The sequence below is a fragment of the Rattus rattus genome, chromosome 2, assembly GCF_011064425.1.
Source record: "Rattus rattus isolate New Zealand chromosome 2, Rrattus_CSIRO_v1, whole genome shotgun sequence".
Lineage (NCBI taxonomy): Eukaryota > Metazoa > Chordata > Mammalia > Rodentia > Muridae > Rattus > Rattus rattus.
The window spans coordinates 21,470,544-21,494,797 of NC_046155.1; the positions used below are offsets into that span (position 1 = coordinate 21,470,544).

A 24,254-nucleotide genomic window follows, 5' to 3' on the forward strand; every position below is an offset into this window, starting at 1 on the left:
AGCACAGACAGTAGAGGAACCGTGTGTTCTTAGCCATGGAAACTAACTATTGACTGACATTTTTCTGTTAGAAGATAAAATGAAAATTTACCTAAACCCTAGGAATGAAATGATATGTTAATAAAACCTGTTCCTGGTCCTGCTTATTTATAGGAGGTGGGATAAATTAAGTAAATAAAAATGTAGTATTTAAGTAGAATTCACATCACTGCTTCCTAAGCCTCTGCCACATGGTTTTGACCTGTTCTTAATTCTGCTATGAGAAGGGACATTATATTAGTTAGAAATACGAAAAGGCCCTCTTTTGTTTACTATTCCATGATTGTCTACTACAGGTAAGTCCTAGAAACCTAGACATTAAGTGGGATTATTTTTTTTTTTTTTTTTTTTCCGGAGCTGGGGACCGAACCCAGGGCCTTGCGCTTCCTAGGCAAGCGCTCTAACCACTGAGCTAAATCCCCAACCAGGGATTATTTTTTATATCCTTTTCACTATTCTAAAATTTTAATGTCAGAAAAATCTTAAAGAATTACAATGACAATTTGATAAATGAGAAAAACATGGTACTTTCCATATCCAGGCCTTACAGAGCCTCATCCATAATTCTTCAAGGGACTTGCACTTGGCGTTTAAGTTCTAGCACATTGACAGGAGAGTGAACTTTACAGCAAGGATGACACACTGTGTTGGGTAGGTTTAGCATTGCAAAGAACCCTGTCCTGTCCGTGTTAACAGCTCCAGGGAATACAGTTCTTCCCCGGTTATGAAGACTCCAGTCTGCAGAGCGGCAATGCACACAGGGCTTGTTTCTCATCCAATAAGACAGAAGCAGCCACAACACCTCACAGCCAGGAGTCAAGGTGACTTTGAAGTACACAAAAAACACAACTATTTATGCCACACGGCTATGTGAATATTATCCCTAAGAGACTTTAAATCTTTAATACTCAACTTCTGTCAAACACTTTGAAGCATACAACAATATATGAAAAGCGGGCGGCATTCGGCCTCTGACATTCATCCCAAGAAGGGAAAGCATTAACAATCACACACCCCGAAATGCAAACTTCACAAAGTGCAAATTTCCATAGACAAAGTCATTCTAGAAGCATGTTTTAAATCCAGGAAGTTCTCTTTTTACAAGAGTGGTCTCAATATCTAATTTCTAAGCGCAACCAATGATTTTCAATGATGTCTTTTCAATGTCTAGCTTGTGCCCTCTCATTAAAATCGGCTCATTGGTCCATACTGGGGCTTCCTAATTTTCCCAGTTATTAGCACAGAGTGTCTAACCACATAAGGAGATCTCCTCGCCTTGTATATCCCTATATGGAAAGGTTTTACTTCACTATTAGAAGCGCATTGCCAGCTGTTAACACTGCCTTTTATGTGAGCTTAACGCAAATCTAAACAGCCCAACGGGAGGCACTGTCATGAAATTACAAATGCTCCTAGACCAGCGCGGAGAAGCAGCACACTCCCTTCAAACAATTTACCAAGCGAGCACTGGAAGTAGACACAGGAACAGAAGTCATCCAAAGAACACACTACTATTTTTTTTTTAATATACTTTCTGATCGGTCCCTGGGTACAAGGATAGCAGACTCATGTCCTCCCAGGAGAGCGTCATGGATGTCCAAGGGCCTTACACAGAGCTGGAGAATGGAACGACCTGCTTTCCACCCACATAAACCTCCTCAATGTTTCGGTCATCTCCTAAGATTCAAACGGAAGAATCATTCGTACTGTACTTTGAGATTTCAAGTAAAACACTTTTAGAAAAAGAAACACAAGCCCCCCCCACACACACACCAAAGTAGAAACTTTATTTCTCCCAGATTATATATAGTCTCCTTGAGATGACTTGATCAAGACAAGACATTCTAGCCTGTTGAGAATTGGTGCCTCCATTCTGTATCTAAGGTTAAAATCATAGGAAGCTTAATAATCCCCCACCTCTGCCGTTCTGCTGGAGGGGCTGGCTGGCGTTTCCAGTCCCAGGTGAAAGGACTGCTATAGACTCTCTTTACCTCCAGAACCATGCTCACACATTGAGAGAAGCAGCCTGCACATGTGCCCTCGCAACGATGCCCATTGGCAGCACTGAGCTCATTCAATAGAAAGGGAGGCAGAGTAGACTCTCTTGATCCAATTATGTCTCAGGGAATGAAACTCTGACTGGGACTTCAGTTCTGTCCCAGGATAAGGAGGTTGTGGGGCACAAGAGGTCTTGACACCAAGCTCTCTTTCCCTCTCCATCCCAGCTCAAGACTTAAGTGTTCTTGGAATTGTTAGGCATTGAATACCATAGCATGCAAGCCCAGTGCTGAGAACTGTTTGTTTGTTTGTTTTTAAAAAATGAGTTAACACAAATCAACATTCATAGAGTTTAATGTGCACCACAGTCTCGAACAAGATAAGATTGTATTTAGCCCAGAAACATAAATCTACCTACCTAGATAGAGGAACTTCTGGATAACAGCCTAAAAATAAAAAGTAAAGGTGGTAAGGAATAGTACATTGTACATTTAGAAATGAAATTTATGGGTCAATGCCATTGGCAAAGTCCAGAAATTGAAATTTATTGCTCAATGACAAAATTTACATTTTAATAAATAGTCTTATCAAAACCAAATGAACAAATGATAACCTAAGTCCAGAGCAGGCAAACACAAACCACATTATTAGCTATTAAGAAGTACTTACCTCACTTGGAGTTTGTCTATTGATTTTTGAAAACAGGGGCTTTCTACGTAATGCTGAAACTTGCTAAGTAGACCAGGCTGGCCTCCAACTTAGACCTGCCTGTCTTTGCCTCCTTAGTGTTGGGATTGAAGGAGTGGGCTACCATACTCTGCTTATTCCTGGAATATTCTTGACAGAAAACCGTAAATTGTCAGAGGCAAAGTACTACACAAATCAAAGAAATCATTACAAAAAAAGAAATGATGTGAATGTGTCAAAAGGGTATTACAGAAGAAAAGTAATGAACTTAAGGAAACAAGGCGTATTTCTCAGAAGTTTTCTCTAATAATAAGAATGAAAGCCAGTTTACAAGGATGCTTGAGTACACTCTCCTCCAATCAAAAGCAGGAAGGACACTTGGCGTTTTCCTTCTCTCCTGAAGCAGGTCCTAACACCTCGAGGGAATTTCTGGACTTTTCCTGAATCAAAGCCTATGGTGCTCCTGTGGACTTGTGAGAGCGGGCAGACGAAATGTGCTATCCCTACCCCAGGCCATCCTTGTCTTTGCCTTACAACTTGAGCAAGCAGGTCTAAGGCTCCCAACTTAAAATCCTTACACCAGATCCATTTCTCCTCAATTCTCCATCACACTCGGCAGAGGAACACTCAGGTTCGTTGGGATCTCACTTCATTTATGATTTCTTGTATTATAGAAAACATATAGCTGTGTGCTTTGCTCTGGTTAATAGGGATTACTAGTTTGAACCTGAGCCGACAGAGGGACAGTTTGTTTCCCCTGAAACAATAAATGGAACTAACTTCAAATAATCTGGTCACATAGTCAGACCTTGTCGAAAAACAAAAACAATTCCAAAATCCTAAACCGTAAAAATTTAAAAACAGGGCTGGTAGGATGGCTCAGTAGTTAAGAGCACTGGCTGCTCTTCCAGAGGACCTGAGTTTAATTCCCAGCAACCACAAGGTGGCTCACAACCATCTGTAATGGGATCTGATGCCCTCCTTAGTGTGTCTGAAGGGAGTGACAGTGTAATCACATAAAATAAATTTTTAAATAAAGATTTAAAAATAACAAAACAAACAACAACAAAATCCAAGGATTAATTTCTCATGAAAATTAATGACTACAACTTACTAAAGATGATTAGTTCAAAAATAACCCCCCCTCAACCCCTAAATGCATTTTGTTTAACTTTCTTTTACTTACCTCAGAAATATCACCAACAAAATCCCCACAAAACAGATCAATGGGAGAGTCCGATGCTCTGGGGTTGATCAAGAGGGCATCAAAATCCTTGCCGACCTCAAAGTTTCCAATTTCACGATCAAGCCCCAGGGCTACAAAGGGACACAAGTGACCAACAGTCAGAATTACCACAGAGTCATTCCCATGTCCTTGTTTACATGAACGGACTCTGCCAACATATAATTAGACCCTCCAAAATCAGCACCTTATTCGTGAAGCAGAAAAGTACTCCCGTACCAACAGGTCACAAGCCTATGCATAGACAATGGGGAACAGAATAGCTCTATTCATTGCCCTGTCATAGTCCTGATGAGGTCTCCACTTCAGCCCTGTCAGTGCGCTCCACTGAGCCTTCAAAGCAGCAAGCCTGACACAAAACCTACCTACGCCATCCCTCCCCCACATCCTCCCCAACACTTCTTAGCTTTACCTTTCGCTCCATAAGATACTTGGTTATGTGTATTTTCACTGTAGTAAACTAAACCTCATATTAAAAAAAAATAACTCTGCAAAATTTTCAATACAAGTATACCCATCAGGAATCCTTTAATTTAAATATTTTGAACAGGAAAAAAAATCCATCTCAAGTTTAGAGACTCTAACTCAAGAGTCCCAGGGACTTTGTAACTTCCAAGGTATTCCGGTTGCACAACAAGAGTGGTTTCCTAAAATAGGGTACACGCCAATAAATGTCTACTGGCTTCCCCCAGCTTACAGCTGTACAATTCATGCCCATGGTTTCTGGAGGCCAAGAAAGAACATGTGTCATTTTTATAATTTATTAAAGAACTGCAGGTGCCCAGTCCTGCTGGCCATGGTGCTGTTTGATTAGCAGCTGCTTAAAGCCTGCATTCTGAGCAAGAAGTGCACTGAGATCCCAGTCACATGTGCTATTGTCTATTCCAAGATTTATGTCTGCTGCATCCTGTCACTTCCAGTGTATTTTATGATAGGGAAGCATTGGGTAGATTTTCCTTTTCTTTCCCGGTATGGCACAGTGTCTGACATGGAATATTTCTGTGCACAGGCATCCCAAGAACATGACAACTTTCAGAACAGCAAATTAGAAATCATACTTGTTCTTCAGACACTACCTAGAGATTCTTTTTCACTGTCTGTTCAGAAAGGACTTTTTAACCTAAAGACATCTCATAGCCAGAGAGGGGTGTGGAAATAATAACTGTTAAAAGCATCAAAATGACTTCTGGAAGAGCCTGGTGTGAACCAAAACACGGACCCTTTCCATTTATTGGTTGCACGCTTTATGCCCTTGACAAGGGAGCAGCACCACACTTTGAGGGGTTTTATTTATTCGCTTGTTTGGTTGGTTGTTTGTTTGTTGAGACAGGATTTCTCTGTGTAGTCCTTGCTGTCCTAGAACTCTATCTGTAGGCCAAGTTGGCCTTGACCTCAGAGATCTGCCTGCCTCTGCCTCCCAGAGTGCTGGGATTAGAGGTGTGAGCTACCCCCATCTGGCTTACGCTCTGAGTTTTCAGTGACTGCATTCAACCTGAAATTGCATGTACTTAGTAGGTCACAGGAGCTGACAGAGTTGTGAGGTCTGAGGGTCTGGGGATATCTAAACTAAACGGGCTTCTTCCTAAGAAAACAGAGAGTTCGACGATGAGCTATGTGAGAAACAAATGGCAGCTTTTAGTGAACTTGCAAATGGATGTAAATCTAGATCTTTCCATAGACCCAGCCAGGCTGGTCAGCAACTTAGTTGGCTTCAGGAAATGCCATCAGGTAGCCCTTGCTTCTTAAGGAGTGTTGGCTGTGTGGAGGTGACTAACAGAAAAATGTGTGTAAACCTTGTGGCAGAGCTGGGAAATGTCACACTTTAAACAGGAATGACTTTCTCCACTTCACTCAGGTTATACTCTATAGACAAAACCAAGAAGAAAGTCCCGAAAGTAAGCAGCCATTGCCAAACAGCAGTGATTTAAAAGTTACACTCCCGGGGGAAGGATTTGGCAACTTCTCACAGCTGCTTGATCAGAAACAGCCACCTAGCAGAGCGGAACACAGAGCCTACGGTGGGAAACACCACTTCAGTTCAGCTCAACCTCTTTTCATCAGTGGGTGGGTAGCAGACCACTGAGCTAAAGTATGTAGCATATATTATGGTGCTGTGGGAGCAGGGCCACACTTAAGAATTTCAGAATTAAATAGATGGCCAAGGAAAATACACAGGATGTAACTATGATTTCTCTCCCTTGAAATGCTCTTTTGGTGTTCATGATATTCTAGAACATGAGAAGACGATATTCCTGGCCTTCTACTTTTGATTTAGGGTATGTCTCATAAAATGTACATAGATCTGTATATGCATATTTAATTGCTCTAGAGCGCCAGTGGTTCAAAGTTACTTTCACTATATCATATTTCTAGAACAAAGCAAAGTGATTATTTCAACTATAGCCACATATGAGAACTAAGGAAAGATGATGAACGATAACTGTCCATCAACTACACTGTTATTCTTTCTTCATTTAAAGGCTTGAGTAATCAGTGCATGGATTAGGTAGGAATTTACATGGGAAAGACAGCATAACAAGGTCCAATTCTGCACTCCGGGTCAGTGCTTTCTGAATGCAAAACATGGCACACTACCCCTTGGCAGCTGTGTGTTACTCGGGTTCCTATTCTGTAAATGAAATTAATGACAGTGGCTGTGAGGAATGAATTGCAGCACACGTCCAGGGCATTCACCATTCTGGCCCATGGAAAGAATACAATTATCTTGGCAATCACTTTTATTGATAGCACTATTATTCAAGAAAAGATAGTACTTGACTCAGTGGAAGAATAAATTATCTTAACTCATATGCCTATGGCTAATGTCAGTATTCACTAAAAGAATCAACATGGCAACAGTGCATTAAACCCTTAAACAGTTATCCATCAAAGACAGAATTCACTGAAAGAATGGTTGCTCAACCACATGACTATGATTTGGGTATGTTACATGACATACATCAGTAGTGAATATAGGATTTGCCTTATTTCACCATGGTGCACCTTCACACTATAGCCATAGACAGATGTACACAGCTGTATGTGGTGTGCAAGAGGATGAAATTAGTCGTTACCTTGGCTTCCTCCAAGAGTGGCTAGTCTGAAGACTTCTTTGAGGGTGAGGCTTTTCTCATTCACCTTATTAATTAAGAGGACGTTGGAAACCATCACTGCTCTTCGGATGGCGTCAAGCATGGAATAGGAGTAGCCACCAGCCACATCTGTGGTAGGAAAGACAGAATGGTGACTTTATTAAGGTGGGTGAGATAACAGGTATACACGTCCCCCCACCACTCTGGTATTAATGGCAAACATTTTATCTTTCCATTTTGAAAAAGTTCCCACCTGTAAACATATTAACTGTAAACCAACATTTAAATGAATTCAAAATTTGTCATTTGCATAAAAGCAGAAAGGGGCGCCATTTACGAGAAGGAAAGGGATAAACAAGAAGGGGGCATGAGACAGGGGGACAAAAGAGAACAAAGTAATGGCCGTACACATCTCAAAATGACACGCATCTCAAAATGATACACATATCAATATGCTTATTGCTTTGCATGATGCTTAAAACAAAACACCTGACATTAAAATCAAATGTATTCCAAAATTAGCCTCCAGGACAGCTCAAACCATCGCAAGCCTTGTGACTTAAGACCACAGAAATCCCTTCTCTCCCAGTCACTTTTGGGGGACAGAAGTGTAAAATCCAAGCATTGGCAGGGCTGGCTGGGGAGTTGTTTGCTGTGTGCTCAGAGTGTGCTGAGACTGCAAGGGCAGGCTTTTAGACCCCAGCACCACCACAAGTGTCAGCAAGGATCTCAGCCTTCTGGAGGTCCGGGAAGTGTCCTGCTTTGTTCCCTCCATCTTCTCAGGACTCATGGAAATCTACTCTCTGTCCACATTCACACAACCTTCTTCCCTCGGGTCTCTGTGACTTTCATTTTTTGTCCCTTCTCAGCATTAATCATTGTGGTTAGGAGCTCCCCAGTTCAGGATAAGTTCATCTTGCCAGCTTTTCCTCAATTCTATCTACAAAAACCCTTAGACCTAATATTGTCATAGTTATAGGTTTAGTAGACATCTTTTTTTAAATGTGTAGACCAAGTTAGTCTCAAACTCAGATCCACCTGCCTCTGCCCCTTCAGCATATCCTACTGGCCTGCACCACCAGAACTGGCGAGTAGACATCTTATGAAGGCTATAACTCAACCCACTACAGTAGCCTCATGGTTAATAAAGAGAAATGTATCTATTTCCTGAACACTCACAGAGATTGTTCAAATAAGGGGGAATGTGAAACATTTACAATGTGATTTAACATAAACTTACAGTTGGACACATTAAGAAGACATCTTAGTTTTAATTCTAATCCAGATGAAAACTTTAGAAAATTAAAATGCCATTTTAAAAAAAAATAATTCTCCAGGAAGCATTAAAAACGGACACATGGTTTGGAGACTTAGTATGATCAGTAATCAAAGCTGATGCAGAATGCTTTCCATGCTGGTTGGCTTCACGGAATGAGAAATGAGAGTTTGGGTGACTTTGATTAAGTCCCTAAGGATAATTAATTGAAACATTGCCTTTGGCAGGAACAAATGCATGTCATCAAATAAGTTGTTACGATCTCAAGTAAAATAGTATGTTCTATTAGAAAATAAATTTTATAGCTAATCAAATAACCATTGGAGCTTAAGTGTTCCTGTCATTTCTGGTAGATGTACATGATCACTAGTGCCTATAAATATCACAAAGATCAAATTTATTTTATTATTTGGCACCAATTCTGGATTACAGCTCAACTTTATGTTCAACTGTCTTGTGTGTCTTAAGTAAACTTATATGAACACTTTTTTTGGCTTGGTTTTGATTTTTTTTTTTGTAAATACTTTTCTTTATCCAGATCAGTCTTGTGAGGGGATCATCTGATACCCAGAAAAGTTTTATTATAGCTACTTAACTTATTAGTGTCTAGTAATATGAAATACCCAAGTCATTAAAGTACTTGCTAATGCAAGCATGAGAGCCTGAATTTGATCCCCCAGTCCTATGTAAAAGGCTGTGTTGGCACACTGGGAAGGGACACACAAATCCCCAGGGCTTTCTAGACACTCATGTAGCTTAATTGGTAAGCACCAGGTCCCATTCAAATATTCTGTAATAGCACCTAAGGAATGATGCCTGAAGTTAACCTCTGGTCTATACAGACATGTGAACACATGCATGTACACTAACTCACATGCATCCACACGCACATGCACATACACACACACACACACACATACACACACACACACACACACACAACATAAGTACAAACACTTGGACACACATAAATAAATAACAAGAACCCAGTAGGTCTTTTTGTGTGTAATTATTTCATATTACTTAAAAAGAAGTGAATTAATTATAAAATAAAAAGGTAACTCAATATCCCCTGTCACAAGCCAGTGTTGTATCACACCAAAAATCACTGCAATAACAACATTGACTTAAACAATTCTCCACACAAACACGTAAGGTTTCTGCTATTAACTCCATTTTAGAGTAAAAAATATCAAGGTCCAAGGACAAGGTAACATGCTATTCAACTACGGTATCATGATGCACCAGCTAGTGGTAATGTGGCAATTCACATAACCTCTAACAACGAAGGCTCTCAAACACAAGCTTTTGGTCAAGTTTATCTTGGAGACGTTTTGTTAGACAGATGTTTCAGGTTCCCTTTGTAAAGCTGCTGTGTTAGAATCAGTGAGGAGTAAGTGCCAGCATCTGTCTTTTAGGGTTATTTTTCAAGTTGATGACTAAAAATCGTACACATGGGGCTAGAGAGATAACTCAGTGGTTGATAGCACTGGCTGCAATTCCAGAGGACCTGGGTTCAAATCCCAGCACCCACAGGATGGCTCGCATCTGTAATTCCAATTCCAGGAGATCCAATACCATCTTCTAGCCTACATGGGCACCAGGCCCACACATGATGTACAGACTTACGTGCAGATAAAATACCCACACACATTTTTTAAAGTATGCATTTATGGTATACAATACATTGAATTTTTGTTTTGTTTTTCAGTGATATGGTTGGACTTTGGGGCCTCGGGTGTTCTAGGCCAATGTTCTGTCATCTTGGCCCTTCCTACACCATTCTGATGTCTGGATGCATCATGGCCTGACTCACTCAGGCTATTTAACTTATACACTGGTTGTTCCCAGCAATGAGACCACTGGAAATGTCCTCTTAGCATGTTCTGAATATCTTGCTCATTTTAGTTATAGTTTCCACAATATACAAAAGAACTCTCAGACTTTCTTCTGTTGTCTAACTGAAAGTTTGCAGTCTTTAACCAATCGATCACACTGTATTAAAAGAGCACAAAATAATTCTAACATGGTCTGCTCTGTAAAGCACTCTCTATAAAGACTACTTGTAAAGTTGAAAGCCCCATTTACTCAAATAGTTCCTCTTAAAGGTGGCTGAGCTGCCTACCCATAATAGACATTAGGTTGTTTGAGGATGCTGTTTCTCTCTCTCTCTCTCTCTCTCTCTCTCTCTCTCTCTCTCTCTCTCTCTCTCTCTCTCTCCCCTCCTCTCTCTCTCTCTCTCCCTATCTATCTATCTATCTATCTATCTATCTATCTATCTATCTATCTATCTACTCATTTAGTTTTAATTCTTCCTATTCCTGCATGCAAGTCTACTTTACTTGGCATGATCAGTGCCCCAGATAACACAGACTAAACTTTGAACACATTAAGTGTTCCACTATTTTGTCTCCTACTTCCTTTATTTTGGCATTACTAGACCGAAATCCTCAAGAAGACCAAAGGTTGTTGCCAGGGAGAATGTATTAGTTAGGTTTCTATTTACTGTGATAAAGAGCATGACCAATGCACTTTGGCAAGGAGAGATTATTTGCCTCATAGGTCACAGTCAAGGGAAGCCAAAGAGGGATCTCAGGGCAGGGACCTACAAGCAGGAACTAACAGAATCATGGTAGAATGTTGCTTACTGGCTTGCTTTCCCATGGCTTGTTCAGTTTTCTTTCTTATACAACCTTGGACCAGCTACCATGGTGATCTGGGCCCTCCTACATCAATCATTAATCCAGAAAATGCCCCACTGACTTCTCTGCAGGCCAATCTCATGGATGTGGTTTCTCAGTTAAGTTCCCTTGTCCCAGGCTACTCTAACATGTGCCAATTTGAGAAAATCTAACCAGTACAGAGGGTAGTGGAAAGGTCAGGTCAGGATGGGGACAGCCCTGGGAAGTGGAACAGTAGCTGCAGGTGCATTCTTTGTTTTGATGAGTTTGTACATCATGCTGTATGGTTTTGTTCTATACACTTAAACCTCCCCTTCAGGTTATGGCTTGGTGGATATTTACTGTTTATTTTGCCTTTTTCTTCATATGTTAGAGGGGAGGAATACTATTTTCAGAATTCTCCAAGTAGTTTTCTTTATACAGGGTAAGCATTTGAGATCCAAAATTCTGAAATCTTAAATGTAGGTTATAGCACACTAGAAAATTCTGCATCTGATATCATGTGACACAGGTGTGCTAAAAGACTTAATAAAATTCCCCCAGTCTATGTATATGAGCTATCTATGAAACATAAATGAATTTCAAATGAAGACCTGTGTCCATTCCTCCAAATGTTTCTTCCTTACCCAGCATATATCACTTAATTCTTTTATGATAACATGTTAAAGACACACAAATAAGTAAGGCATAGAAAACCAAAACTCGAGCATCTGATGCTCAGTTTCAAAACCAATGACCGTGTGTTTCCACCAAAGGAAACTCTTCTTGACTTTATCATCATTGGCTTTTTAGAAATAGATACACGTTTAACAGTGTCAACATATTCTCTTTACAATTTCAAAAATAGTGTATGGTTTCTATAAGTGCTCTTAAACAAATCCGCTTCTCTGGATTCTGCAATGCTTCCACTGTTCTTAGTCTGAACCTCAGCAGAAGTTACCAGCTCTGGTCACCCTCCTTTTGTTATTATTAGTAACACATATTGTGCCCAAATGAGCAGGTTTTGGCATAGCAATTCCATAAATGCACATATCTTGTCAATCTTTGATCATATCTACTCTCCCTTCTTCTACCATCATCCCATCCTCCCCCTCTCAGACTCACATAGTCCCTTTTCTGCTCAGGCCATCTGCTTGGTTTTTTGTTAGTGCTTTGTTGGTTTCCAAATGTGGGGAGCATGTGAACATGCCTTCCTATAACTTGTTGCTTGGCTGGTGACAGCTCCCCAAGACTTCCTCCTCGCATCCCTATGAAAGGACCCTTCTTTTTGACTCACCCCTAATGATAGAGACCTTCGAGTCATTATTTTCAAAGGGGTCATAAGGAGAATATTTTCCAAGCCTTTATATAGCTGAGGAGTTTGTTGCTCTTGTACATGAAAGAGAGATGTCCACATATAGAAATAATAGTTTTGATTAATAAATCTTTTGCTTTCACACTCTTTCTTGTCTTCAGTATCATTTGTCCCACCAACAAAAAAACAATCAACTGCAAGAAAAGTGGCTTATTGCTGGTGGTGGTGGTGCTGGCTCAACTCTGGGAGCATTTTTGTTTTTCTAGAAAGCTAAATATTTTGCCACAACATGTTCAGTTACAGTTTAACACCCAGGAGGGTAAATTCTCTCAACATTTTTATTTTTCAAGCTCTGATTATGACCTCTGCTTCTATCCCAATTCCTTATCAGTCAGGAACACCTGCCTCTGTATCAAACCTGCAGCCCCACACCCATCACATTACCCTTTAATGCTCATGTGCTCTTGTTCGGTTCTATTCTCCATACACTGACTACATTTTCAGTAAGGTAATTTAATTCCTTTTTTAAAGAGCTTATTTTACTTTTCAAATTATGTGCCTGTGTGTGAGTTTATGAATGTGAGTGCAAGTGCTTGTGTTGGCCAGAAGAAGGTGTTACATCCCCTGCAGCTGGGACAGTTGTGAACCATCAGACACGGGTGCCCAGTTTCTAAACAATGAACAGGGATAACAGCTTTTGTGGGAGTTGGGGGTAACAACTTCAAAACTTCTCCGTATTTGGTTGATGTTTATTAAGACACTTATCCCTAATAAAGCTAACAACGCTCATAGCCTAATACTTGCAAGTCAGTTATATTAGCATGGTATTGATCAATCCAGCTCCAGATGGAGGCTGCTTACCTGTCCCAAGCCCTATCTTCACTTTATGCTTCAGGACATCGAGCACGTTCAGTAAGCCACTGCTCAGCCTGGAAAGAAAGAGGATGTGAGAACAAGCAGGTCTAGGTGAGCTGACGGCAGAGGGACCCTGCTAATAAAGATGGTGATGTCCTTAAAAACTGATTCCCATCCTTATTACCCCAAAGGTCAACAGTCAGTCAGACCAGGGTAGGAAAACAGTTAAGTAGAAAGGACGACAAAAAAAACACTTTCTGGCCCAGGTCACTCCAGGGAGTGTTGAGTTCCCTAGAAGAATGGGACTCAGGATCCCACAGAAGTTACTGGTTGACGCTTTTGACTTCTTCCCTGTGTGTCAAACTCCCCAGCAGTCCTCTTCAAGATCAATACACCCCCCAATACACTATTTGTACAACTGTAAGTTTCTAACCGAGCACCTATGGCTAGAATCATGTTGTCCACAAGTTCCCTAAACATAGACACAATATTTCTATGTCTAGAGACTGTTTGTTTGTTTCTTTTGCTGGAGAGACAAGCCACAGCTTTCAGCTGACTCATGAATTTATAACCTTTAAGAAGGTTAAGAACATATTACAAATGAAACTTTCATATCCTGAAGAACAAAATAAGGTGAAGTCCTTCCTGGGTTCTCCTATATGAGTTTCATCTCACCACATTCAGTAGCATGATAAAGCTATAAGTCCTTTCTAAACTCTGGAGTAGACCATTTCCTGGGGACCTGCATCCTTTCATTGTACTGTAAAACCTGAATGCAATTTGTTTTAAACTCTGTAGATTCTACTCCCTATAGCTGCACAAATGTACGTGTGTGTGTGTGTGTGTGTGTGTGTGTGTGTGTGTGTGTGTGTGTGCATATACATGTAGAGATTTCCAGAGGTGTGGCACTCTTTAAATGTATACTCTGCAACAAGGCCCTCTTCCACATACCTTCTTTCTTCACCTTAGAACAGGCGAACACCCATCTGCTTGGTTCCTGCCTCACTCACACCAAGAATAGAAACAGATCCAAAGAAAGAATAATCAAGAAAAACAAAAAGAAAAGCCAACCTACACTGCCCACTAATAATCTACCAAGCAATTGTTGTCTACTTACGACAGATTAGAGTTGGGACAATGTGCAATGGATGCTCCTCGTTCACTGAAGACGTTCAGCTCTTCTTCAGAAAGGTAGCAGCCATGAGCCATCACTGTCTAGAGAGACGAATATGCAGCATGGAGTTTACTGCCAGAAATGCTTGCCCTAGTACTCAGGACTAGACACTGCAAGAAGACACAGAAGCAGTCGCCTTCGCCAGGACAGGTGCTATTATTTGAAAGGACAAATTCTCTGCATCCAAATATGCATTACAAAGGCCTCAACAAATTTGTATGTTTTAACTATTGATCAATGGATTGATTGATTGATTGATTGATTGTAGTGCTGGTGGTGATCAAACCCCAGAACTCTATCATTGAGCTCCATCCGAGCCATATCTCTTGCTTTTGATTCTTTTTGCTCATTTACAACACAGGAAAGGGTCAGCCAGCTCATTCATGGCCTAGAAAATTCTGCCAGGTTGAACACATTATGATTTTTTTCATCTGTACTGTAGAAAAATTTCTGGCTGCTTTTCCTTTCTAAATCAATATGATGTGCTTCCAGTAGGCTGATGCTTGCTTATATTTATCAGAATTTTCTAAAAGTACATGGAAGCTGTACATACGATTTTGTAAAGAACTGTGGGTTAACTCTTGTAGATCATTTGTTTTGGAGACAGGGTCTCGATAGAGCCCAACCTAGCCTCATACTCATAATCTTCCTGCCTCAGCCTCTGGGTTGCTGGCATTTTTGGCACGAGTCACCAAATCTCAGAGAATTGTTCTTTATTTCTCTTACTAGTTTCAATATATATACCAATGATTCTTAACATAGACCATTAGTACATAAAATTGGGCTATGTCATATCATAACAGCTTTTAGTTAAGGAGGTAAAACTTATTTAAGAAAGCAGGTGCCACACATTTGAGACCTCCCTAAACTTTCATCTTGCTAAGATTTATGGGTTTCAAGTAACAGTTAATTCTCTAAAAGTTCTTGTTTTACACGAATATAAAGCTTATACCCAATTGTTTTCTCCTTTAGGAGGCATAGTTCTATGTGCAAAATTATTAAAATAAACTTTCTCAACCTCTGTGCAAATAAAATTAACATGAAGATATAAGGTTAATTTATTAATCATATGGTAATGTATGTAAAGGAGAATGAAACTTTCCATGTAAAATTTACATTATTTATGCAAATTGTTAACCTTTCAAATCACTTACATTCATATCTCTTTTTGTGTAGTTACTAAGAAATTACTTGCTGCAATAAACTCTCTAAGCAGTGTGTTCATGGGAGAGCAGGGCCGAAGGGTATATTGCTCTAATGAGGCCTCTTGCTACTCATACTGATTTTAATTAATTATAGAAGTAACACATTCTCCTTTTTCTAACTCAGAGTTTAAAAAATTAGTTCTGACATTCACTATGTTTCGCTGGACAGTTGTCACCTGTAACAACATGCCAACACATATGCACATGTGCTTCCGACCAGACTGAGCATTCTTCTGCAGAAGCATGCAAGCTTTGCCTTTTGTGAATGCTGGATGGAATGCTAATCACATACATTTTCTGATTGAGCCAATTTCTTGAGATTATTCATTTTCAAACTTCCCTGCATTATCAACATGCCTATTTCTTTTATACTCTTTGAAGAATTAACCCTTAAAATGGATATTCTGACTTGAAGGAGAGCACACTGATGCACCAATGAGCTAACTGTGAAAGCATCATTGGGCCAAAAGGTCATTCTTACCATCCCATGAAAAGCTTAGATTTAGTGGTCGGGTTGAAACTTCCGACCCAGATTAACTGCATACACACACATGCATAGAAAGACCAACACATACCATGCACACATATATAGATAAGCATATACATACATATAGGTTGGCAGGTAGGTATATAGAGAACTATGGATAGGGAAAGGGAAAGGGGTAGAGAGAAGATCGATGGTACACACCATGTACATATATCAATAGATGTACACATACAGAGAGATGCACACACACTGGATTTACTCTAGTTCAGAAAATGCAGTACGCAGGCTGCAGAACAGTGGTCACTCCTGAGAGTTTAAAACTTAAAGGGCACAGCCTACTTTCCACAGATTATATCACAGACCTGAACTTACTTTGTTTGTCAGAAGATTGTTTTTATCATAGACATCTGTGTAGTTTTTGTAGCCAGGGTATAAGCTTTTCACAGCTTCAATTTCTTCACGATTTTCACTTATATGGCTCTGCAAACAAAGAAATAATGTTTCCATTTCTTTCTGCAAAATAATTAATGCTGTAGCTCCCATCTCAACATGCTGTTGGTGGCTTCTGCTTGCTGCTCTTGTTGATGTGAGGGATAATGGATGAGAGCATTAAAGTCTGTACATGGATTTTATTTTAAATGATTATATGCATTTTCTATGACAATTTATATGACAAAGGAACTGAATGTCCTGAACATGGCTCAGTTTGTGTGTGTGTGTGTGTGTGTGTGTGTGTGTGTGTGTGTGTGTGTGTGATCTCTCAAGACAAATAGTCTTTACTCAAGTCTTGAAACAAGTCTATAGCAAGAGCAAATATAGGTTCTAGTTCTCTTTAAGGGTATCCAGTGCCTTACCTGTAGCAGAATAGTTCAGTAACTATCAGAGGATAAATCTATAGTTTGTTCAAAAGAAGAATAAAATTGGAATAAAGAGCTGAATTTTGAGCCTGGTTATATGTTTTTGGGCAAGTCAATTCTTCTTTTAAGCTTCCACTTCTCACCACTCAATAAAAGTGTTGGGCCAGTTAAGTGATTTCCCATCTCTTAGTTGAAGATGTGAAGTCATATTTCATGTGTGAAATTTTACAGAACCCAGTGCATTGGAGGCAGAAGGCAGACTTGGCTCAGGGCCTGTCCTCAGTCTGTCTCTTTTCTTCACCTTCTGAATGATGCTCTTATAGGAAACAAAAAGTTAAAATGGCAGATCTGGATAATCCTGCCTTCAACAGGAAGGAGCTCATGGGAGTTCACACACAAACCAAGTGAGTCTGAGGAAACCGCACCAAACTTTCATGAGGGCACCTGAAATCTGAGGGGACACAAAGTGTTTTCCACTGGAGCAGCTACACAGTCTCTACAAAGAGCATTTCAGACTAAAGGGTAGTGACAGTATGTCGATAAAACAATTCATGAGCCAATGATCATTTCCAAGACAGCTTTACCATGCCTCTTTTTCTGTACCAAGAGGAGACATAGCAAGATAAGAGAAAAGATGAGCAAGGTTCTAACAGGTGATTTACATACATCAAACTCTATCTACAGTCAAAAGTAAATCCCAGTCTATCAGTGAAATGCATGTACCTAGCATGAGAGGAAGAACAACCAGGTGACGTGATTGGATAATACAAGTAAACGCACATCATCCTTTCCTCTAATTTGTAGCCAAAGATAATCTTGCATTTCTTTTCCTCCATCTTCTGTGTGCTGTGCCATCATGCCCAGTTTATGCAATGGTAGGGCTCAACCTCAGGGTTTTGTGCATGCTAGGTGAGCGCTCTATTAACTGCACTACTTCTCCAGCCTAAAAATAGACATTTTTACATGTTCTTTTCATTTCCTTTTCCTGTAGCTTTAAGTATTGTTTGCACACACCCCCTACCAAAAAAACAAAAAAAAGAAAAGAAAGAAAAACATTCTGTTTCCAAAGTGGAAATACTATCCAAATCCAGAACTTTATCACCAGAGAATAATTGTTGGAGACTGAATCCAAAATTCAAATACCACAAACAAGAAACAATAATCATGGGGAAGACACACTAATGGATCCTATGAATGTACAGTTTAAAAATAAGAAAATAAAAGGTAAGAAATCAATATGTTGCCTTCACCCCAACTTTGCCTTCCTTCCCTCTACTCCTGTCAGCTCAGAAAGAGGGGAGATTTTACTGCAGTGTGTAATTAAGTTTGAGTGGGGGAAGGGAACTCCTAATTTTAACCCAGCTGTGAGATTTTTAAAAGCATTTTATTGCTAAATTGTAACAACTTAATGATAAAGGAAGATATACTTTTTGTTCCTGGTTTTAAATTAAGAAACTCAGAACAAAGGGATTTTAACTCACTTCTGTAAGGTAGAAATTAAGTTCTTTTTACTTTTCAAATAATAATTGGTTCTGCCACACATGAAGGTTCTAGAACATCAGGAGAGCATCAAATACAAGCAGGAAGGAAATGTATTAAATGCATTTTACCAAGAATGGGTAGTCTGACATTGATCTTGCTATTCTTTATAAAGCTGTCTTGGCCTAAGACTGATCAGTGAATATTGAGGATGAAAACAACTTTAGGTTTCTGACCTACAAAACTGACCAAATGTGTCAGTTGACATTAGTAAAGGTACCTCCTGGTGACGTCAGTCAGTCAGGTCACCTCCTGCCCTGAAATTCTTTGACTCTAGGAGATCTCAGTAGAACTACAGGTTACTAGAGATGACCTGAGAGTACCAAGGGATCTTGTAGGTATAGCCCAAGGCATAAACCAAAGACAAATGCCTACCTGGATGTACAGATCATGAGTCTTGGCGATGTTGCCAAGTTCACTCATCAGAGTCTCCGTGCAAGAAAGAGAAAATCGCGGGGTCACTATGGGTTTCACCCTTGAATACTGGAAATAGTAAAAAAGATAGGGGTGAGAAAAATGTGAAGATTATTGAACACAGCACTTTCCACAAACAATGTGATTTTACAAGTTTTGATATGAGTGAAAATCCCCAATTTCTAGTTCACAGAGGTTCTGGGTTCCAAAAACAGCTCATCATTGAGAAGAGAGGTCTTCAGCATCAAGTTTGCAGAAGAAAGTTCTATGTCTAATTACAGGCAATTCCCTCACCATTACCTCAAATGAGATGTGGGTGACATAACTCGTAGAAGGTGGTAGCTCATTTCCTTGCCAACACCTTGAGGAGATGTGCTGGCTGCCTCCTCAGAATTCCTTGGCAATACCTCAGTGTATGGCTGAGGATACTACTAGAAGGTTAGTAACAGATAGGGTCTACAAGCATCATCCCTAACTCTCCCAGGATTAAACTGGAAGAAATTCTGAACACTTCTATGGTTTTTAATGTGACAATGGAGAGGCATAAATAAGGGAAAGAAGAGCTATGCTTAGTAACCTATGAATCTATTCACTGAGCCATAAACCAGTTTCCACAACTAGGCTTGTAGGCAAGAAATATCACTGTCTTCCCAGGCCCTAGAATGCCAGGGCAAAGCAGATGCCCGGCTGACTATGCATCGACCTGTACTGTGCCACAGGACCATGTCTGAGCATAGCCTATTTTTTCCACCCACACTGGAGACTAGCAGCAGACAGAACCAATGGAGAGGGGGCTATCAAACAGGTCCTCAGTGCCCACATGCCACCTATCATGGATCAGGAAGTCCTCCCTCTACAGAGACCAATGTTACAAAATTAAAGGGCCCTAGACCAGGAAGGAGAAACGCAGTGGAGATGGGAGGGCTGAGTTGAGAAGGTGACTCTTGAGGACACTGACTGGACCACCATACCTTAAATGATGGTTTGTATCTTAAATGTCTCACAAACTCACGTTGGAGTAGGGATCTTGGCTGAGAGTGCTATTGGGAGATGACAGAACCTTTGTGAGGTAGAGCCATCATGGAGAGAATAAGCTGTGACCTCTGGGAAGCCATGAAGTGAGCAGCTTTCTTCTGCCTACCTCCTCTCCCATCATGCTCTGCCTCACCATAGGCCTACAAGCCACCAGACCAAGTGGTCATAGACTAGAGCTGTCTGAAACCAGGAGTCAAAACAAACCTTCCTTTCTTATAACTTGCTTACCTCAGGTATTCTGTCACTGTGACAGACAGTTGACCAATGCACTTAGGCTAAGAGCTTCATGAATTTGGGATGGAGCTCATATATCTGACTAAACTTGTGTTCTCTGCCACAAATAGACAAAGGGCATGGGAACCAAAAGTAGGTGCACACAATGTCCCTGAAGCTGTAAACAAGTGCAGAAAACATAAAGTTTGTAGCACATTTTAATACTGAATAACCAAGTCCACTAAAATCAGGTAATTATTCCTGACTACAAAACTGTACTTCAAAAAAAAAACAAAACAAAACAAAACAAAAACCTCTAAATATAGTATCATATGAGTCTTCACCAGAAAGCAAAAACCAGAAGCTTCTATGAATTTGACAGTTCAAATTTGTATGTGTAAATGAGACCATGCAGTATTTCTCTTCTGAATTGGGTGTATTTCATTTAAATAATACAGTCCAGATTCATCAATGCTATCTCAAATAGCAATATCATTTTTACAAATGAATAATATCCCATTATTATGCACATATGTGTATAATAATGTATACACATATGTGTATACATTTAAATTGTATACTATTTAAACATATAAATTGTATAAATTGTATATATATATATTTGTGTAAACATATATGTATATAAAATTAGTTTTGTTTATCCATCATAGGTTTCTAGATTGCTTCCATATTTGGGTTATGGCAAAGAAAGATGCAGTAAACATAAGTGCACATATCTCTCGAAGATACTGATTTTGTTTTCTTTATAGACACCCAAGAATGGGGTCTCTGGATCATATGAGATGTTGACCAAAGGGCATGAGTTCTCAGTCATAAAACGAACACATTCGCCAGACTTTTGGGCAGTCCTTACACGTGTGACTAGATCTCACTGTGACCACCTTCCAACACTGCATGTATGTGATAGGCCATCACCCTGTACATCCCAAAACTCACGGTCTTTGCCAAATATTTTCAGTTGTAAAAATCTGACCTGTCTGAGATGCGCCACCAGGTATGCTGTGTTACCAATCAATGGTTCTAGGAAAACACCTCTTATGTAGAGGCAAAGCCATAGGCACACAGATTAACTTAACAAATCCCACAGCTAACAGAGCTACATGCCAGGTGAAAATGGAACAAATTCACTTACATTCTTTTGAAGCATTTCTGACACAAATCTGAAATGAAACAACAAATGCAAAGTTAGAAAAGTTAATTATTTGCAAATAAATGTTTCTAACAGCGTGGGGGCTCACCACCACTACCTAAAGTTTAACAAGGAATAATTACTCAGCTTTTTCTTTGATAGCAAAAGAGGGAGAGGACAGTCACAGTGAATATTGTCCCATGACATCTTGTGGGTCATTCTGAACATCCACGCAGGTCCCAGGCCATGCTATTGACCTCAGTTCTGTGTGATACAGTTGCAGCGAGCCATGTTCCATGACAGGCACGGACTCTTAGGCACACCCAGGTACTTGGAAGCCTCGGACACTGTACTTCTAATCCCCTTTTATGTGGAAGTGACTTATGCACACAGTATCACTATCAGTCTCCAAGGCCAGCGTCTGACAAGGGGTAGATATTAGAGGAAGGCGAAGGACTATGACAGAGGTCTCTATCTGCAAAGTGTATGGAGGAAGGGACAAGTGGTGAACCTGGGGACTTATGCCTGCTCAAACAGTAACAATTGTTCTACAAAATAGTTAATTCTGTCCTGGCCAGAAAAGATTGTCATTAGTTGCTTCCTTCTGGGATGCTTTCGGACTAAAATGTGAATTGAGAGCCTAGGGATGTAGCTTTGGGATAGACACTTCCCAGGTGAGAACAGAGCCCTTGGCTCCATGTTTACTCTCAGGGAAAACAAATTATGGGTTAAGGTACAGTGACCATGGCAGGGGACTGTGCAGGAGCTGAGCATATGGACAGTGTTGACAGCAGAGAGGCTGCCATCTTCCAGGGATTATATTCGTCTCTCAACTTAACACTCCAGAGGAAACATGCTCGAAGTGAGAGAAGCCCATACAATAGAAGCAAGACGGGGATTTAAATTTAGGCCTGGATAGTGTGAACCTAAAGAAATTTCTCCTGTGTATCTCCTGATTGTCACAATGAAATACAGTGACATTCCTGTTTCAAGATGCCGTGAAAAAGCTCTCAAAGGTCATGTGAGAAAAGGCAATGATGTCCCCAGTGTTATATGAAACTGAACATAATGGAAACTCATGAACTAATATAACCCACCACTAAAAGTCATTTAGGAGGCTGTGGATGTGATCCAAGTAGTTCATATATGCCTATAGAAATGTCACAGCATGGGACATTTGCAAGTATTATTGAACACAATTTAATGAGCAGGGCACCATACTTAACAAATCTGGTCTTCTGGTAGAACCCTGGCCTAATACGCGATACGTTTTATTTTTTTAAAAAAAAAAGCATAATTTTTTTAAAGAAAGAATTCTTCATTTATGGAGCTGAGGAGATGGTGTAGTACGTAGGAGCACTTGCAATGCCAAGCATGATGACCTGATTTTTGAACCCCCAGCACCAATGTAAAAAAAAAAAAAAGATCCAGGCAAACCTCCAATGCCAGTGCTGGGGCTCAGAGATCAGTGCATGCTCAGGACTAAAAACATGCAGTTCCGTGAGACCCTGTCTCAAGGGAGTAAGACAGAGGGGCAGGGCAGGACACCCAGCATCCTCCTCTGACCTCCACGGATGCATCTGCTAGCACACACAACTTCACACAACACGCGCACAAACATAAACAAATGTACACTTTTCAAAAGAAGCTCCAATTTTATAAAATGGTCTAAATCTGCTCAGTGATCTTGGCATACTAGAAGGGGGACATAATTTGTTCTTCAACTTTAACGCTACATCTGAAGAAGACTCTAGAATATCCTGCTACATCTCTTGGACTTTAAAATAAATTGCTTCTTCACATGATCCTCTCCCTCTTTCTTGCAACTTCTGTTGTGTGTGGAGGGGTGGGGGGCAAAAGCAAGAGGCTGGATATGACAGGAGATGAGAGAAACTCTGTAGTAATGAGAGGGTCACAGTGTGGGAATCTGGAAAATGCTCCATTCTGTTCTTACAATGTCCTTATCAAGAACCACTTTCTTATGATTTCAAAAGCAACCCTTCCAAACTATGCACTTAAAACTCTAACCTTTCCCACTTGACTCTTAAAGAGATTGTGCACTGGAACATATTTCTATTTTTTAAAATCATTTTTAGTGAAGTATAATTTACATATTATAAAGTTCATCCATTTTATGTGTTCTATTCAATAATTTTAGCAAATTTACTGGGTTGTAGAGTTATCATAATAATATAGTCTTTGAATTCGTCTCCGGAGAGAGATCGCCTGGGTATGTAGGCAGGCTATAGACAGTTGTTTCCTGGCAACAGCAAACCTCTCCCACTTTATGTCTCATGCATGGACCTGTATTTTCTATATACTCAATATACATGAACGTTTATAAAGTGTGCCCTTTTGTGTTACCCTTTTCTTAGAATAATAATTTTAAAGTTCATCATGTTGTAACTACTTTTCTTTTCTCATAGCTGATCAATTTTATTGTACATCGTATTTCCTGCATCTACACACCATATGCATAGACATGTCAGATGTGTGACAAGTCCTCTGATAGCCTTGGTCACATGATCCTCTCCCTCTTTCTTGCAACTCCCAAGATTAACTGAAGAATGGCTGCAAATCTGACATCTGGAAATTGGAGGAACCAGACCCTTCAGCCTAGGTTCCTTTGAGAACAGGATACCTTGTGTTTTTTCATTTTGTTTTGTTAATATTATTTCATGTGTGTATTTGTCTGCATATGTGAGTATACACCTGCATGTAGTGCCTTTGGAGAGCAGAGGAGCATATCAGATACCCTAGAACTGGAATTACAGATGTGTATATAACCATGCGTGCTGGGAACCAAGGCCAAGTCAGGTACTGCTGAGCCCTCTCTCTAGCCCCATCTTGCAGTTTTTTAAACTCAGTGAGCCAAGTGTCCACCTGGACTAAAACCCCAGCTAGAGTGTGTTTGAGGGTTCCCCAATTTAGTGCAATTCGGGCTATATATAGATGAGCCTCCATTCATCCTCAGCAGCTCTGCTGAGCATTGCGAACTAGCCTGCTTGGGGTCCT

General features: G+C 40.1%; 1 protein-coding gene across 1 annotated transcript in view; it reads right to left on the reverse strand.

Moving 5' to 3' along the window:
- Positions 1-1,553: 1,553 nt before the first annotated feature.
- The window catches only part of Gda (guanine deaminase), a 74,200-nt gene continuing 51,499 nt past the window's right edge, over positions 1,554-24,254 (reverse strand). Inside the window, exons 6-14 of the mRNA XM_032891710.1 lie at positions 21,243-21,270; positions 18,803-18,910; positions 16,404-16,511; positions 14,283-14,380; positions 13,172-13,239; positions 7,042-7,188; positions 3,911-4,041; positions 2,456-2,483; positions 1,554-1,716 (exon numbers count right to left, since the gene is read on the reverse strand). Of these exons, the coding sequence (XP_032747601.1) occupies positions 1,646-1,716; positions 2,456-2,483; positions 3,911-4,041; positions 7,042-7,188; positions 13,172-13,239; positions 14,283-14,380; positions 16,404-16,511; positions 18,803-18,910; positions 21,243-21,270 (787 nt within the window). The 3' untranslated portion in view covers positions 1,554-1,645. The remainder of the gene's footprint in view (positions 1,717-2,455; positions 2,484-3,910; positions 4,042-7,041; positions 7,189-13,171; positions 13,240-14,282; positions 14,381-16,403; positions 16,512-18,802; positions 18,911-21,242; positions 21,271-24,254) is intronic.